The sequence below is a fragment of the Lagopus muta genome, chromosome 2, assembly GCF_023343835.1.
Source record: "Lagopus muta isolate bLagMut1 chromosome 2, bLagMut1 primary, whole genome shotgun sequence".
NCBI lineage: Eukaryota > Metazoa > Chordata > Aves > Galliformes > Phasianidae > Lagopus > Lagopus muta.
In genome coordinates, this window is record NC_064434.1 from 55,334,200 (window position 1) to 55,353,417 (window position 19,218).

The following is a 19,218-nucleotide window of genomic DNA, read 5'->3' on the forward strand; positions in this document are numbered from 1 at the left end:
AAGGGGCCTATAGTAAAGCCAGGGAGGGACTTTTTATAAGGGCATGTAGTGACAGGATGATGGGAAATCATTTTTAACTGGAAGAGGGTAGATTTAGATTAGATATCAGGAAGAGATTCTTTACTGTGAGGGTGATGAGACACTGGAACAGGTTGCCCAGCGAGGCCATGGATGCCCCCTCCTTTAAAACATTAAAGGCCAGGCTGGATGGAGCTTTGAGCAACCTGGTCTAGAGCGAGGTGTCCCTGCCTATAGCAGGGGATTGGAACTAGTTGGTCTTAAAGGTCCTTCCACCCCAAACCATTCTGTGATTCTATGAATTGATTCATATACACAATTAAGTGCCTAGGTTTCAAAAATGAGGTCATTAAATCTGATTTATTAAAAATTATTCTTGACAGATTGAGTCCTCTGATCTTCAGTCATTTCTAATTCTGCCAAACGTAGGCCAAATTATTACAATAATTTGTAACTGGATTTTGAGATGTTCTAGTATAAATCAAAGAACACAGATGTGGTATTAGTGTTATTTTACAGGAGACAGTTGTTTTAGTGATGCATGCCCACGGACGAATGGGCAAAACAATCCTTGCCAAATATACAAGGATATATATATAAATACACATAAATATATAAAAATAACTCAAATAGATACCAAAATTACATTGCAAATTGATGAGAAATAGAAATTATTTTTGTTAGTGACTGGTATTAAAGAATGAGAAAATATTTCTGAAGCACAAGAAGTGGTAAATAATCTGGGCAAAAATACTGAAAGGGACAAAATATTTCCCAACTGGAAGGACAGTTGTCCACTCCAGTCTTTACATGTAACATAAAAATTACAGCAGTTAGACAGTGAGGTCCTAAACAAAATGGTTCAAGACAGAATTAGGGAGCACAAACACCAAAAGAGGAAAAGGCCTTTCATGGACGCTTCTACACAATGCTTTTCACATTTGTCAATCAAAGTGAAAGAAAGAGAACCAGAAATATTTATACAAAGAGATGCAAGTATTAATCTATCTTTTTTTCTTTTGATATAATGTATTTTATCTCTTGAAGACTAACATTCTTTTTTAACAAGTCTTACACTTCAGAAACAGAAGGAGAGAGTGACCAGGGGAGATGGTCTGACTGTGATAACGTAGGAAGAAATACTGAGATGACAGGAGGTAGGTCAATTGTGTGAATGGAATGTAGTTACAATATGCATATTCTATACAACATGTAATGATGCTGAACACAAGCAGTAGGCAACAAAGCAGAATAATGTAGTACCTTTATGAAGAAACTACAGTGGTCTGAAAGTTGCTAAGTTACATTAACTTATGCAAGTACAGCAAAAGTAAAACCAACTAAAAAGCACATACTTGCCTTGAGTAAATTTTACCCATTAACTTGAGATTTTCAGATTTCAAAACTAAAAAGAAACAAAAGTATAGGCCACAAAAAAGAAAAAATAGTATGTCCCATATCATATCCTCAGAAACAAGAATGAGTTTGTTTGTTTAAAGCTCAAAATCACACAAATCAACAACTTTGTCTTATAATCTTATAAATTTTTAATTACCACTTAGGGTCTATGAAGATGATTATGAAAGTTCTCCTTAGATGAATTTTGAAAACATATAATTAATGCCCAGACTTACGCTTCAAAAGCTTCAAGTATTTTCTGTATCTAGCAGTAATTTTCCTAAATAAGGGGAAAGGATGAGTTGTAGGCTGACATGTGAGCAGAAATGGGAGATGGTAGGCACTAACACTGGAAAAAAGAAAATACAAAACAAGATTAAAAAAAATACATGCATGTGAAAAACTGCGTAGTTTTATAGTCCTGGGCCTTGTCAGCTTTCCATTTTAGAGGTTTGTCATTAAAACTTTAAGAGAACCAGCAAGCCTTCGTGGCTGTATTGAAGTACTAAACATATTTCAGTTTACATCCGTTCTTTTCAAAAACCTTAGCACAGTTGTCAAGACGTTCCACTGAAGTTAGCTGATCTTGTATAAAGGGTAGCTTATTCTAATTGTGATTTTGTGAAAAGTTACTAATAGGCTATTTTGAACAATGCTTCTTTTAATAACAAATTCAGTTACAAAAGGAATGTGCTTCTTGTAAAATCTCAATATTTAAGCAAGTAAAACAAAGCTTTTTTTCATTAATAGCATTTAAACCATACATAAGACTGTACATAATAGTACACTCTCCATGCCAAACTGTATAGTATCATAAATGTACATGCCTTAGAGAAAAAAATATAAACTATAAATATGAAGAATAATGTTGTTCAGAAGAAAAAGAGCTGTATTTTCTCCCTAAGAGTTTTTAAAATAAGGTTTTACATCTTAAAACATCTCTTTAATTGCAAGTTACTAAATCAAATCATGCCCCTAACCTAGCATAAGAATGTCAAATTTTCGTGTATTTTTCTCATCCCACAGGGATATTGCCCATGTTGCTCACCAGAAAACTTCAGTAAGGCTTAGCTTTTCCTATTTGCTGTTTAGAGAAGCGATGGCATTCTGTTAAGTATTAGAACCAATTCTGCAAACTACTCAAATTTCACGCAAGCATGCTTTAAATAATCACACACACAATTCATAGATCACTATGGTAAACCCAGAAGGTAATACAGATGTGGCTGAAGCCTGCTGAAACATTCTCCTGAGTCTTCTCACCTACTCCTGGGAATATAGGAGTTGTATACTGAGCAAATAAAGGTTTTTCATAGGTCGAGAGGGCATGGATTCTTCTTACAGAGGATCGAGTTGCTTCAAAGCTGTTGATACAGATGTTCCAGTAAAAGAAAATAAGACAACAAAGCTAAATCTCACTAATTCTGAAACGGAAAAAAAATCTCCTCTGCAACTGGGGCAAACAATTTCATTTTAGACTGTGACATCCAACATTTTGCAACTTACTACTGAAAACTGTCAAAAGTTATTAGATGCCTCCCCCAGAGTTCTCAAGGTATATCGCAGTTCTTTGCCTTATCTAATTCACTGGAACAAGAAACCAAATCTGTTCACATGTGAAATTGTTACATTGCTGGAAAGAAAAACAAAACAAAACACAGGGCCCATGACTTTTCTCCCACCTCCAAGTAAGCAAATCAACTATAAAAACTATTATAGCATTATAGCAAAATTCACAGTACACTGACCTAAAAATCACAGCTAGTACCCAGTAGTCTGGAGAGCCAAACAGCTCACTAATATTTGTAGATGCTTCTGAAGTCTGAAACTAGATGGCTGTTTAAGAGAAATTGTGGAGAAAAGTCTTTTCTAAAACAAAGAGATTCCATTTTCAAATCCAAACTTCCAACTGGGAACTGCTCTTGACCAGACAAGATCTGAAGAAAACAGAAGCAGCTCAGAGTCCAAAACAGTATTTCTTCCTAAAAAGAGAAAAAACTGCTGACCACAGAACGCAATAGAACTAGAAGACCGTTATAGCCAGAGCTTCCCAATTAACTCAGTTTCTCACTGAAGGAATTCCACGTCCACATTTGTCAGTCTCAACAGAACATTCATAAATCCAGAGATCCCCTGGATCTATGAATGCTAACATAACAAAAAAGGGTAACTTGCTCAGTATCCGAAGCGTGAAGTGGTGAAGCAAAAGAGATCTCTTTCATGTCTCTTTCACAAGGTTTACACATAACAGGACCCACTTGTTCTCATGTCCTCTTCTGCAGGCACTCATGGATTTCTTCCACTGTTGCTCCCTACTTTATCAGAGCAGCAGACAAAAGACAACTAGAACTTTGATAGCAGAGGTAAAGTTTACTAAGCAGAGGGCCAAGCTGCTTGTTCTGTGTGGATTTCATAGCAAGTTATGTAGAGAATGTAGCAAATACGTATTTTAGAAGCAAAAAGAAAGGGAATGTCTGTCTGCTACGGACTGTGAAAGAAATGAGACAGTGTGATGAAGTTCAACAGTCAGTAAAAATATCTTGAAAACATTATTTAAGAAACAAATAGTTCCATAAGCTCTAATTTTAGTCAAAATATTAACTTCTGAAATTAAAACCAAAGTATGGAATTTGAACAGCAAATTCTAACTACTCAGCAGATCAGACTGGGCAGTAACAGGGAATCCAAATGGCACTGTACTCTGTGCAGTTGGGTAAGAAAATAGAAGATGCACAAGGACATACAATGCATACAACTCACAGTTCAATTGATATAAAGTTCTTCTAATAATCCAGATGCATAAAACCAAAAGATTAAGCAAAGGCAGCTATTTCAAACAGTAGATCACAACAAATCTGTAAATTAGGAACTCCCAGTATTCTGGCAAGAAAAGTGTCAGCACTCTTTAAAGTAATTTTAGATGATACAACCTAAGAAGTTGTCTAATATGGTCAGCTCTTAAGATAGAAGACAAGAAGACAAAACAGCCTGCAAGATAGAAATGTCACTACTACACACATACACGATACAAAGGAAATTTTATTGTATGCACTCTGAACAAAGACTTCATACAGAGAAGCCAGTGACAGAAATAACACAGGGTTTATTTATACACAGAAGTTAGACTACACGTTAGCATATCCCTCTAAAAAAGTCCTTTTTTTTTTTGTGAAGACAACTCCCTCATATTACAAGCATCTAACAGGCAGCCTGCAGTGTACTTAGAATAAGACAAAGCTTCACAAATAAAAGTTTCTCCACAGATGCAAAATAAACTGAAATATTATTTGCATATGAAATATGGAGTTGTATTAACCAAACTGCAAAGAAAACCAGAGGAAACCATACTACAGTGTTAGCTACCATCAGCTGTACAGAATCAGCTATATGTAATACACTCCAATCAGTTTACACTGTTTCATTATTTCCACTCAGGTGCAGAGACAGCACACACCACAGCTGCCACACCAATAATTACATTCCTTTCACACATTTATTTCCTTTATTTCCCAGATTTAAGACACAACGTCCCCCAATAACAAGATACTTTTTTTGGTTGTGTGCTTCTCATAAAGCATCAGATTCACAAGTTCAGCTGCTGGGAAACTAAGAGGCAATTTCATATGCCTACAATCCAAACTTCAACAGCGTAAGACAGAGACATTCTAGAACACATTACAGCAGTTTCACAAAGCAGCACTGCCACTTACACACAGTACCAAGTTTCAGCAGAAGTCTCCCTCCATCAGTTAAATATGAGGTCTCACTTTCCACACTGATACTTGCTTAACTTTGTCAGTTCTTACAAGGCTAGAATTTGCACTTGTCTTCAGGCTGCAACGTCCAATCTAGGAAAAACAGGGGCAGCATTAGGTAAAATTGTACCAAAGACAACCAAATGAGAAGACGTTTACAATAAAGACAGTTTAAAGATGTTCTGTATTCCTAACCTAGGAAAATAAGATAGTAAACCTGTGAAATTACTTCAAGCGCGTTTATTCTTCAGAACACTCATGGGTGAACAATTAAAATAAGCATATTCATCATACTAATCTTGCAGTTAAGCCTCTACTTTAACCAAAAGAGCCCGTCTTTCTTTATCTACATGCTAGCACTCCAGTCACTCTTCCACGGCTTTATAAATTCAGCTGCTAGATCTGGAGCAACAGGTGATCCATAAATAAGCTCTTCCTGGATCTCACTTCTGTCTTCCCATCTAGAATCAGGTATGCTAGCCATGCAATGCAGTGGTCTGCAATATAAGCCTGGCTGTTTTGTTTAAACAAGTTTCTAGCTGTCTGTATTTTTTCACGTGCTCTGCAACAACATTCAGAATCTTTACTCAGAATAAAGACGCAGCGTTTGTAGAAATGGTGCTACCACAAGAGAACCACAAGAGAAATGCTAAACCCAAATCCTTCATATTCATCTTTGAACACATAGCAAGTTTAGGCAGACCTCTTGTAAAACTAGTTAATTAATAGGCTTACTAAATACACAGTTTCTACACACGAATAACTACTAATTACCATCAAGCAAATGTCCATACCTCAATAAGCCACATGCTACATCTTTCAAGATATGAAAAACGTATATAAAAACATACCACTGGGATTTCTGGACTGGAAAATGGGGAGCTATCGAAAGATCTGTTTTCTTTGTCCAGTGAATCATCCTCATCTTCATACTTATGTGCAAATTTCTGTTTTAGTGCATGAGTTAGTAGAGCAACTGGATCCCAATCTGAGCTTCTCCTTTTTTTTGCTTTAGACACAGGAGTACCTCCAGGTGACCTATAAAGAAAATGTATTATTACCTGCCCATAATTATGTGCTTTGCTATCTAAAATCCCAAGACACGACTTTCATATACTCCCTGTCCTATCCTAGGTCGCACAAATAATGCTGCTCACATTATTTTCAGCAATTCACCAAATAAGACTACTAACAGTACACTTAGGAACTTGTCAGCCAGACTGTTAGCTCAAAAATGCTGCTCCTTAAAGAAAAGTGGCAGTAAATCAAGTGGTAAGGTAATGGATCAAAAGAAAAAAATAAAAGTATGGTTTTTATAACAGGCTACATTTCAGAGCTATTTTTAAGCATATTAGTGGAAAATGCCTAGTATGTTGAAAAAAGTTACGAAATGTTTTGATATAAACCTCAGTAAGAAGTACAGAGAAAAAAGAGAGAACTTACACAATTTCTCAGAGCAATCATATTTAAAGAAAAACACCACCTCCTTCAAGTAAATATGCATCCAGATGAATTTATATTTATATCCCATTTATAAACCACACTTGAACTCACTTCAAGCATTACCACTCCCACCAGGGAGGTGGTGGAGTCACTGACCCAGGAGGTGCTCAAGAAACATTTAGATGTTGCATTGAGGGACATGGTTTAGTGAAAAATATTGGTGACAGCTGGATGGTTGGACTGGATGATCTTAGAGGTCATTTCCAGCCTTGGTGATTCTATGATTATCTAAGGAAATTTATCAAATTTGGCACAAAGGCTTCTAAGAGATTTTCCATATAAGCGAGCACCTAAGCATCCAAACATGAAACGTTTATAGTGAAAAATCAGACAAGTTGTTCTCATCAAATCCAAAATTGAAAGATGGCAAAAAGACACCAGATCTAAAGAGCACCTAGCACCCCAGTGTCAACATAAATACGGAAATTAGTGACTAGTTCAATAAATTAAGTCATAAGAGGCCATGCTAACTACTGAGATATTTGAAACAAATCTATAACTCACACTTTTGCCTAGTGAAGCGCTATTTCACAGAATCACAGAATTGTAGGGGTTGGAAGGGACCTCTAGAGATCAGTTATTTCCAGATAAATGAATTGTTCCTAAAGCACACTGACAGCAATGAGCTCAAACTCTGACAGTTACAGACGATATGATTTAACATGAAACATGGAAGGACAAAGTTCACCCTTCATATACAATCAAGCTGTTGGAGCACTTGCCCACTGTGTAAGGTGGTGCTCAGGTGGTAGAAGCAGGGACCCCTCAAGTTCTGGAGAACAAAGGCCTTCTCTTCCCTCTAAATTGCTGCCAGGTTGCTGCCTGACAGGCTGGACAACAACGTAAGCCCAAAGGTAGGAGGAAGGACCGCAGGTATAAATTTCTTGTTAAGTTCTATCTCCAGAATTCAAGTAGATGCCTAAATCCAGGTGCACTTCAGATACACAACTATCAGTTCCTCTATGCCCCTGCTCAACATGATGATCATTCAAACTGTAATTATAAACATTTCACTTCTCACTTTCTTCCTTCATGCTATGTGAAATTATATAGAAGAAAACAAGGGCTGCCCTGAACGTAATTGCCTCCTATTTTATGCAACCGGCCTACAGTGGGGATTGCTGGCAGTATGGCAATAGAGCTTGAACTTTACTGCCAATATTCTCTTATTCATTAGATATCCTATTGTTCTTGCATACCATTATTTTTAAACTCCAGAAGTTCAGAAAAGACACCCAACAACCTTTATCACATCTAACAAAGCAGACCAACACTGACACAAAGACACGTTACAAGCTTTAGTAAACAAATTTTGTAACCTGTCAACAGAGCTTAAAATCAAAATAGTAGACCATGAAAAGTATTATAACACAACTGCACTATTTAAATTCATGAAGCATCTTCAATAAGTCACAGAATGCATTTAACAGTTCAAAGGAAAGAGAATATTTTGGTTAAGTTAGTTCCCAGTGTTTCCCAAAAGAGACGTCCTTTCACAGTCAGTGTAAAAAGTTTACTCTTCAAAGCACTTTCCAGAACCCTGTATGCAACTTTGTAAGTTATTTTCAAATAGAATCAGTCTTGAAACAAAAGACACCCACACACACCAGAAATCAAACAACCTGAGATTTCTATTCTAACTCAGGACAGTAGTTTTAAAAATTGTGATATTCAGCATTTTTAAATTGATCTAAAAGCCGCACCATGAGTATCTCACACTTTAGTCCAAGAACTTAAACATTATAAACTCCAGTTTGTCAGTAATAGCTGCTTGTTAAATTGATGTTTCATTGTGGTGTTCTCTGCTGCTGCTTTAACTGCTGTGATGACTGCACAGCCTTGGATAATTCAGGCACGCATTCAGTTCAACCTACCTTTCAATAGCACGCAACTGAACTTTGTTTAGATCTTTCAAAACATCCATCATGCTAGGAATGTTCTTCATCCTCTGGGGATCAGCACTATCACCCGTAGTTGAAGCACTGTTTCTTGCAGCACGACGCCGTTTTATAAGTTCAATTGCTGAATTACTAGCATCAACACCAGATGGTGCAGCAGAAGGAAGTGGGGGAGGAGAAGGAATTGCAAAGTGATTGTGAGAGACAGACAATGGCGTAGAAGTCATGGTTGGCACTGGGTAAGATCCATCTGGAATGCTGAATGTTCTAAAGGGTTCTGAATGCAGTCATAAAAGAAAAAGAGGGATTTTATTTTTAACACTCAGTAGTACCTTAGCAATTAACATTAAACCCGAGTCATCCTAGACATTGCTTAAGTCCAGATAAGACGACCCACCCTTCCTTACACAACTCATGCATGATACCACAGAAAAAAATAAGTGACAAGATCAATTTTGGTTTTAAACACATAGATTAAGCATACATGAAATAACAGTACTGAGGTGGTTTGGGCTGCTCCAATTTTCTCCATTTATATCTTTGATCTTTGCACTAGATTAATCAGGAACCTGAAGCAGAAAGCACCCTGCAGCTACATACAGTTCATTCTCAATGGTCCGAAGGTTACAATAAACCAAATGAAGCACCAGCAAAGAAAACTACAAAACACATAAAACAGATTACAAAACTGTATGCAGAGCACTAAGGAGAAGTGTCAGCAGAGCTAAGCTGAAAGATAAGAGGCCTCAGAAGTGTTTAAGTTCACTTGGCACAGTACTCACTACACAAATGTAAACACATCAGTCCCAATGCTTTGACAGCCACAGTGGAGTTAGTGTACAAGGAAAGCAGGATCTCAAATCATTTAAGGGAAAAATCAGAAGACTGAAGCTCGGACCAGAGATGAACTATCTTTGATGCTCCAAAGGTGGTTACATACCTACTTGGAGCACCTGTTTATCTTAAATCCTGAACCTGACTTCCTCAGAATGTTTTTAACAATTTGATGATTTGATAACTTGTCAGAAGCTGTATGTAACTCTAAAGTTAAAATTATTATTTTTTAAACAGTAACCGGTGGTTTATTACTAGTTCTGTTACAAAATTCCTTCACAAACATGAAAATGAATATAGACATCACATAGGATTGACTGCATTTGAAATTGGCAAGCAAGCCACAAAAAGTCAAAGGGTGAAGAGGCTGGGGGAGAAAAATTTTTAAAAATAAACAAACAAGCCACAGCAGCAACACAACCATCACAAAACAAATACTACATTCGTAAGTGTTGTTGGTGCAAGTAACTTCAGGTGAAGAAATTAGAGATGTTCTATATCAATCTCAGAGGCATGGCAATCCATGAAGAAGACTCCTAAGGTAGAAAAAAAAAAACAGAAAGGCTTACGTGATGGTATGCTTCCCAGTGTCTGTGCTGCAACAATTGTGGCGATCTGAGTACGAAGAAAAGTTAGCTCTTCTTCGAGTGCAGAAATTTTCTGGAGTGCTGCTTGATCAACAAGACTGTCTTTTCGTGTACTGGTTTTTGAAATACTTGGTATGGAATCTATAGATGGATGTAAGTCACGATAAGCTGTACTTTTTTCTTTTCTCCATAATTCAGTCCTAAAAAAGGAATAAAAGACAGTTTAAAAGGTTCAGCCAGCAAAAGAAATCTCAAGACTACACATCTGTCCAAGCAAGTTATTACCATTCTGCAAGACATAAAATTTGCAAACTATTTAAGAAAACAAAAAGCTGAAATAACTTAAACAGTATTTTAAATTTCCATCAATTAAAGTAAGATACAAATCCTTGAACAGTCATAATCAAAATAGATCGTTTACTTGGGGATAAATTAAACGAGACTGCAGTGCAGGACTGAGCTGCTACTATCCATGACTGTGGTGCCTCTCCCTTTTCCCTGCATGAAACAATAGATACAGAAGGCAGGGAGAGTCAGCAATAATCTCTTCAAAATTACTTCATGCATTTTAGTCATTTATCAAACTCTGCAAGATCAACACTGTAAGCAGAAAAGAACCTGTAATCTTTCAGAAAGTACAATAGAGGATAATTATAAATTTTAATACTTGCCAAATAAGAACCTTATCTTTTATAAGCTGTATACGTAACACAAACGCATTAGAGAATTGTGCTACAGCTCTTGTGTTTCAACTTTAAAAGTTATTTCAAGCCAGGCCCTGCAGAAATAACTTCAAATACAGAATGAGCGTAAACTCAAACTAACAGCATTCAAACTAACTGAATTCATTCAATATTCACTGAAACAACAACAGACCATTCTCCTTACATCCATTATCTTTTTACTTAAAACCACACCTGCAACATTGTTTTCTTATTTGAGAAAATGTTGTTTTTCATACTAGGTCAGAAGGAAGAGATATGCATTGTACCTGACCTTGAAAAACATCCCACAGAGCCAGGAGAGAAGGAGGAAGAACAGAAACAACAGAAAAATGAAGTGTGTTGGATCTGAGTTAGAAGAGCTAAAGAGCAGCACAAGCAAAGATAAAACAGGACACACAGTTCCTTTTCACAATACTCTTACTCTTTTAGTACTTTGCAAGTGCTTCAAAACAACTTTGGTAGTTCAACGGCAACAGATGAAGAACCCAAAGATGAAAAACAAAAAAAAAAAAAAAAAAATCACAACTTCTGTAGTATAAAGTGTCATTTCAATTTATTAGCATCTTGAAATTTCAATACCAGCAAGCAGTAAACAAAGATAACAGAAAAACAGATGTCAGAAAAAGCAGTATAAAGCTCATTTACACTCTAGAATGTAGAGATGGATACAGAAGTATCCACCTTTAAATCTTGCTTCTGACTTCTCCTCTGGCTTTGAACATATCCTATATAAGGAACAATAAGGCAACTTCCTATTTTTTTCTCTAGAGGGATAGAGAAGGGATGGGGGGAAGACTTGTATACCATCTGTCTGCACATTTCAGAATAATCTGTCACCTTACAGTACTTACATTTTCTCAATGTACAAAATTTCCTTCAGCATGTTATTAAAGAACTGCATAGGTGATATTCAAGGTAAATTTTTAAAATATAGAACCACAAAGATTATGGAGCTGCAGTTTGTGTTTGCAGGAAAAAAAATGCCAAAGCTCATCCAGAGTTAAAACGGTTCAGTGATGTCTCAGCAAAAAAAGACTTCTTCAAGTACGTTAAAGGCAAGAGGAGGACTAATGAAAATATTGGACAGCTACTGAATGAAGCCAGATATTTGACAGAGATTATGCAAAGGCTAATATTAATGATAGACCTTGTGTTGCCCAGTCCTATGAGCTGGAAGACCATGACTGCAAATTTCCATTTGTTGACACAGAATTTTAAGGAACCAGTTATATCAGTTAAATGCTTTTAAGCCCATCGAGTTTGGTGGGATTCAGCCAAAAGTATTGAGGAAGTTAGGAGATGTATCAGCTGGGCCCCTCTGTCAGCAACCTTGGGAATACAGGGATGTCTCTACTGACAGGCATCAAGATAACTATACCCCAATTCACAAAAAGGGCACAAAAAACAACCTTGGAAATTACAGACATGTCAGTTTAACTTCAGTGCTTGCAGAAATTTTGGAGATTATCCCAGCACCGCTGAAAGACACTTAAAAGATAATGTGATAATCTGGCCCAGCCAATAGGGGTCCACAAAGGAAAAGTCCCGTCTCACTAATTTGATATCCTTCTACAACATCACCTCCCTAAGTAGAAGAGGAGAAGGCAGTGGATTTAATTTTCCTAGATCTTAGTGAGACTGTTGATATTGCTCCACAGTAGTATTCTGTACAAATCATCCAACAGTGAGATGAACAGGTACACAATATACTGGGTGAAGAACTGCCTGAACTATAGGCCTCAGAGGGTTGCAATCAATGGGAATACATCTAGCTGGCAGTCAGTTGCTTTTGCCATTCTCCACAGTTCAATCTTAAGGCCAGCTATATTCAATGTATTTTTCAGTCATCTGGATACAGGAGTTTAACACATCTTTAGTGAACTTGTGGATGATACTGAAGTAGGAGGTGCTGTTCACTTTCTTAAGGGATAAGAAGTATGGATGAGGTATCTATATAAACTGAGCAATCATCAGTAGCACAAAACTTAAAAAGAACAAATACCAGATTCCTCAGCTGAGATAATGTCAGACAGATATATATATACTGGGAGAGCTGGCTGGAGAGCTACAGAGCAGAAATGGACCTGGGATGCTGGTGACAGCAGGCTCAACACAAGCCAGCAGACAAGAGGGCAAACAACATTTTGGGATGCATTAAACACAACACAACCAGCCAGTCAAGAGAGGTGATTCTCCCTCTATATTTCAGTGGTAGAGCAGCCTCACCTGGAACATTGTGTGCAGCTCTGGGCTCCACAATTTGAAAAGGTATATTAAGGCCCTTGAAAGTATCCAGAGGAAGGCAACAAAGCTGAACAGAGGGCAGGAAGATATGTCTGGTGAGGAGAGGCTGAAGACACTGGGTTTGTTAAGACTGCAGACAACTTTACAAAGAGAGAAAGCTGAGAGAAATGACCAAATCTTTCTCCCTGGTACCAGTGATGGGACACGTGGCAACAGCTAAAAAAAGTGTCATTGGAGGTTCAGACTAGCCATTAGGGAAGTCCTCATTACCAAGAGAGTAGTTTTGCACTGGAAGAGGCTTCCTAGAGAGGCAATTGATGCTCTGTTTCTGTTCCTGTTTAGTGGGCATTTGGATAATGCTCTTAATGATATGCTTTAACTTCTAGTCAGTCCTGAAGTAGTCTTAAAGCTGGAGTTAGTGATTTTTATAGATCCCTCTCAACTGAAACAATTCTACATTCTTCAGTCCGTTAAAGTAACAAACTTCACACATGCAGCACTGTAGCAATTAGATTCAAAGGAGACATTTAAATATTTTTTCTGCATTTTCTCCTTTATAATGTTTATCAAAATATTTGTGAACTAAGATATCAATAAGAAACATCTTATGCTTTGTTGCAACATGTTTTTCTCAATCTTCTGCCCCTACAAAATACTTCTTGAGTAAAAACGTGAGTTAAAAACACCACTAATTTATCTGATATGCCATTAGAAGGAAAGGCAGTACTAAGCATTAGAAATCTTTCAGATAAAAATATTCTACACAGGAAGAAATTCTGGATAAAAATTTTGCAGGCTTGGTTTAACTGGAACCCTGAGAAAGCTTGGAGACAAGATGACAAGAAAAAAACCCAAACATTTACACTATTACTCCTTTCTATGCACATATTTTACTTCCACTTACCTAAATCTAGCAAATGGTTGTCCTTCCTCATGCGCTACCCATAGGACATCAGCAAGTGATGGAGCTACAGGAGTTGGAACCATGCTTTGTTCATCATGATCCAATGGACTCAGGTGGTGAACAAACTAAGACAAAAATATGCATAGAAAAACTGGACTTAGTGCACACCAAAAATTTTGTCTCAGCAAAAAAGTTTTAAATAGCTTTAAATAGTAAGCATGTTGAGAAAGTGAGCTTAGGGGACGCAAAGTATCAGCTAAGCTTACTAAAAAGATCAAGAAAGCTATCACTGCCTTTAGGAATTAGAAGATGTAAGCAGTTGAAGCTTATTTATAACCATAAATTGCTTACTTGAAAATAAGGTCTTGGGTAGGGCTCTAAGGAAAGAACTGTCCCAAGTCTACGAACAACACTTCGAGTAGATCCATATTCCTTTCTTTGGCAAACAGATATGACCTAAAAACGAGAACACCTTATAATAGAGGAACAAAAATTGAAGCCCATTGTTTTTATATTAAAGGATATTAAAAGGTGCACTACTCTATGCGATTAAGGGCAATGCAGTCAGGTTAAGGCAACCTTCCCACACCTCAAGCTGAAGGTTCTAGAGGGTTTAGCAGCCTGCTTCCAAAACCACACGCAGACAGCCTGACCCAGCACGTATGGGAAGCACAAAGGCCATCGAGGAACGCGGCAGGTACATCGCATCACTAGCAGGATTCTGAGCTACTGAATGAAAAACAGCGCATTTCTGAGCAACCAGACGCATCTACGCGGCTCTCAGGAAAACCTCCCAGTAAAGAAGCGTACCGTACCTTGGCCTGGTACCTCCGTAACGCTGCACACAGCTGTTGGACGCTCCCTCCCGACAGGACCACGGAGGAGAGGCGCGCTCCGACCGCACGGCTTCCGCCCAGCACGCGGGTTTCCAGGAAGGCGGCCTGTCGGCGAAGCACCGAATGCAGACAGGAGAACCAGGGAACGGCCCAAGCTCCCAGGCAGCTCCGCACCAACGGAGCGGACCCCCCCGGGACACGCAGCGGTGCCTCCCGCCGGCACGCGCCCTCCGTCTCCCCCCCGGGCATCGCTCCCCCTCCTCGCCCAGCTCTCACCTGCTCGGGCGGCCAGCCCAGATACTCCAGCAGGCGCCGCAGGAGGTGCAGCAGCAGCACCATGGCGGCACAGCGAGGCGCAGGGGGCCCCGACCGGCACCCCGCGTGCCTCGAGCCCCGGCTGGCGGCACCTATCAGCGAACGGGGGCGGGACAGAAAGGCAGTCTCGCCAATAGAGAGATTGCATCGCTCAGCACAGCCGATGGAGGGCCGGGGGCGGGCCGCTCCCGCGGGGCGCGTCGGGAGGGGGCAGTTTGAATGCCGCCGACACGGCGGTTGGAGCCTGCCGCCGCTGCCATCGTTTGCGCCTCGAACGGCCACCGCGACGGCCAAGGAGGAACCGCCTCCGCCGGCAGAAGCCTGTCCGGGGTGTACGGCTGGTGGGCAGCGAGCCGCGTCTGCCTTAGCTTTGGGAGGACGGGGCCTGAAGGAGGGTCTTAACATCCTCCGTGGACATCGCACCTGTGCACAAAGCCTCCAGCTTGCTTTGCATCTCTAATCCCTGCTCCTGAAGGCAGGCAAGCAGCATCCAACATATAAGAGAACAACGTGAATGCTTGTCTTCTTGCGTGCTCAAGTGAAATTGAAACAGGAAATAACAACTTTAATAAGTCTCTATTAATGCCTTCCTATGATGAGATCAACAGAAAGTCACCTTACGTTAAACATTAAATATTATCAGGATAGTTGAGGTAAAGTTGCTTTGTCTTTGGCCCACATAAAACAATGTAGTCTCTCTCCCAGGACCCAAAGGAAGTGAAAAGCACAAAAAGGACTGTCCTCACTCTGGAACATCAAGCATTCAGCTCCTTAGGTAATCAAGCAATAGTCCTCAAACTTTTAAGCTTCCATGAGAGGTCCTTTCAACTAAACAGTCCGAAAACACAGTAAGTAACTCAGTACAGCAAAGTAATGTAGGGGATTTTATGAGTGAAGGAACGTGGAGCGCGTGCAATAACAGTACACTGTACTCATGAACAAAATAAACTCCTCGCAGCAGCAGGACTTGACTGGGCGACAGCTGTTCAGCTGGTAAGCACTATGACAGGGAGTATGCCACATCCATACATAACAGCTGCATCCTACTGGGAGAAACTAATGCACTCCAGTTGAGAAGAGTCTCCAGCACAGTAATACCTATGCCACCCTGAAGAAGTGTCCAATTAACTACATTTGTCCATTAATTTTAACTGTGTTGAAAAAGCCTGCAGTTTTCTCACTGGGCAGCTGAAATAATGAGTCAGAGAAACAAACTACATTTTAGGTCTGCATGCAGCTGATCTTTTGATTTGTTCAAAGAAATACAACAAGGGAAGTTTCAAGAAAGGACACGTGATATTATCACATCAACAGACAAAACTAGACTGCTAAAAGTCAGTACAATATGCAAAGCTTTTTTTTGTTAATCTGACCAAGATTTGAGCAGCACTGTCTCGTTACTTCAAACCAGAACTTGAGCAACAGCAGAAGAACCATGGATATTTTTCTCCAGCTGTGTAGTTATTGTTATATTTGTTCAGAATTCTGACTGTCAAAGAGCAGCTTGCACTGTTGTCAATAACACTAGCTTCAAAGTTGTCAAAAAGTTGAGATAAATTGTTAATCACAGGGGCATCATCTTTATTCATGTTTACAGGTATGTCTCAGTAACAGCTCCTAAGTGTAAACCTATCCTGCAACACTTGGGTGGAATGCAACTGCTATAGCCTTCTCATGCAGTTACTCTTGTGGCTATTATTCGTAACTCGTAATACTGATACAACTGATCTTGAGACAAAATACAGCAGAAATAGGACTTACAAGTTGGTATTTAGAAAACTGTACAACAGTGTTTGCCTTCAGAAAATACATCCACCCACTGCTCCGTCATCTCCTTACTAAAGGAGGGAATATGTCCACAGAGCTGGAAAAAGGCAGGTATCTCAAATATAACTGCACAATGGAGGTGGTTTTAGCTTAACTGCATCATCATCAATAACTGCTTTGGTTTCCCAGGTTTCAGCAGGAAAGTGGTACTTGCTAACTTGAATCATTTATTTCTATGCAATTCTAAAGAGCACAGATGTGACCTGCTTCATCTACTTACCAAAGGATTTCATGAAAGGATAGCTTTAATAAATGAGGAGTGATGTGGGGCTTACAAATTGATGCTTTTGGAGGCAAATGAAAGCTACAGAGCAAGAACTCTTCTGCATACTCACTAAGTGCCAATACAGCAAAGCTAATGCGGGAAATGCACTGTTATGCAGGTGTTTGTTTTTACTGTTACGCTACTGATTGTTTCTGGAAAGTAAATATTTCTGAACTGAGAAAATGAACAACTGCATAATGTCTAGACCAGCAACATAGCTGCTACAGTTCAATTTTCCTATAAAAATGAATTTGATTGAATTTGAAATGAATTGATTTCCTCCGAACTGTGCACCATGAAGAGATGAAGGAGATTCATGAGCTCTTGTATTGCCAGAGAGCAACAAGTTAAAATGAATTACTTAATTCAAAGTGTAATTGAACATCTGATACAGGAAGGAAGCTTGAATCTTTCTTCTCCTACCCAGGATCTGTCAATTGACAGTCTTTAGCCTTCAGCAAGAGAAATACAGAATGCACTTAATACTTCCAGTTTACCAGTCACACAACTATTTCAGCAGATCTGAGAACTTCAAACCACGTTTTCCTTATTAATTCCAACACAATTGTGAAAATTCACTATTCAATATATGAAGGACTAGATAGTACGGTAAATGCTTAATTTTATAGTCAAGAAAAAGTCTGAGCCCAATTTAGTTTCTACTTCTTCCAGATCCTTGAAGGACTGCAACTTGCATCTTGGATTATCTGAAATGAAGCACTCAAGCTTACAGCTGTCACTGTCACTGCTGTAATTAAGAAATTATGTTTATTAAAAAATGCACTCAAGTTAAGTGGAATAAAAAAAAAAGGATTTTCGTAATCTAACCTACAGATATGTCTAAAGGTAAGGCTACGTAACAATCACATGCCATTATCAAAGCAATCCACAATAGATTACCCTGCATATTCAATGAAGCCAAAAACTTAGGCAAGAACTACTTTTCAAAAACAAACAAACAAAAACATAACATAACAGGTCATCACAACAATCCAGCTTCAACTTGAGCTAGACCACGCAGACTGTATCTGCTCTGAGGTTATGATAGTAAAGTTTGGTCCTACTCATTAGTTTCAGACAGATGTAGTAGTCCCATTAAGATAGGCTCTGACGCTGTCAGTATACCAGTTTATTGTTCTGCTCCTTTTTTTTTTTGCTTCTAATTCAGCATACGTAAGTTACATGCAAGATTTACTTAGAAAAATAATCAGTTCACATTTCAAATGGTTATTAAAAGATGTACTGTATATACAAAAGCAAGTTTTGCAAAAAGGGTATAGTCTGCCTGAACTTCTTTAAATGTAAGGCAGAAATTATCCTTTAGTACCTACCACTGAAGGGCAAATATTAATCCTATTTCCCTTCCTACACAGATGCTGGCACAGTAGTGCAATCTGAAATCCACTGTCTTCAAAGTTAGAACACTGGTTTTTTGCCTTCTACTATTTAACATGGACAGGTCAGCTAGTTAACTACTAACAAAGCTAGAAGGAGAGCATATGTATTTAAGACAAATAACACTTTCATTTTAATCAAAGCACTTTTTTTTTTTTTTAAATACTGTAGACTGACTCCTACATTTTAACTACAATACTGAAAGGGCACAAGTATTTAGAAAAAAATCAGTGTAAAAGACTAACTCATTTTTCACACCCTCTGCTAACAGCTTTTATCAAGTTACAACTTCAGACTTATACACTGGATAAAGTGGAATACTAAGAGTATGTATTTCCAGGGCATGGGAACAGAATACTTCATATAATCATTTAGTATGTTCCAAGTATTTTTACTGATTCAAATTTTAATGTAACTTGCTTTATGTATTTTCAGGGGAATGTGTTGGGTTGGTGTTTGTTTGTTTTCCCTCCAAGATCTCACTTAAGGCTGCTGATGTGATAGAAAACTTAAAGACTTACTCTTGCCAGATTACTTACCTGAAGAGGGGATTCCACATTAAAAAAAAAAAAAAGTAAAGAGGCAATTTAACAAATTGAAACCAAGACCGACATAAATGCAGCATTGATACTGCCATCAATTTCTTAACTAAAATGTGGAAGACTAAGCTACTGACTTAAAGCTGAAAATATAATCTTTGTTGACCCTGAAAAT

General features: G+C 38.5%; 1 protein-coding gene across 1 annotated transcript; it reads right to left on the reverse strand.

The window, feature by feature from the left end:
• Positions 1 to 4,437: 4,437 nt before the first annotated feature.
• Positions 4,438 to 18,130, reverse strand: MTFR2 (mitochondrial fission regulator 2). The gene is made up of 8 exons (XM_048935180.1): positions 14,979 to 18,130; positions 14,682 to 14,807; positions 14,218 to 14,322; positions 13,867 to 13,991; positions 9,976 to 10,193; positions 8,549 to 8,849; positions 6,023 to 6,209; positions 4,438 to 5,264 (listed from the first exon to the last, which is right to left on the reverse strand). The coding sequence occupies exons 1-8, from the start codon at positions 15,420 to 15,422 to the stop codon at positions 5,166 to 5,168; spliced, it is 1,605 nt and encodes a 534-aa protein (XP_048791137.1). The 5' UTR covers positions 15,423 to 18,130; the 3' UTR covers positions 4,438 to 5,165.
• Between the last annotated feature and the right edge of the window lie 1,088 nt (positions 18,131 to 19,218).

What these genes read in the sequence shown, in the direction of transcription:
- MTFR2 (XM_048935180.1), bottom strand. Translation starts at nt 15,422, where the DNA reads ATGTTAAGACCCTCCTTCAGGCCCCGTCCTCCCAAAGCTAAGGCAGAC. An exon ending in TACGGAGGTACCAGGCCAAG is followed by an intron (nt 14,323 to 14,681) that starts GTACGGTACGCT and finishes TCTCGTTTTTAG; the next exon opens with GTCATATCTGTTTGCCAAAG. An exon ending in CAACCATTTGCTAGATTTAG is followed by an intron (nt 10,194 to 13,866) that starts GTAAGTGGAAGT and finishes TTCCTTTTTTAG; the next exon opens with GACTGAATTATGGAGAAAAG.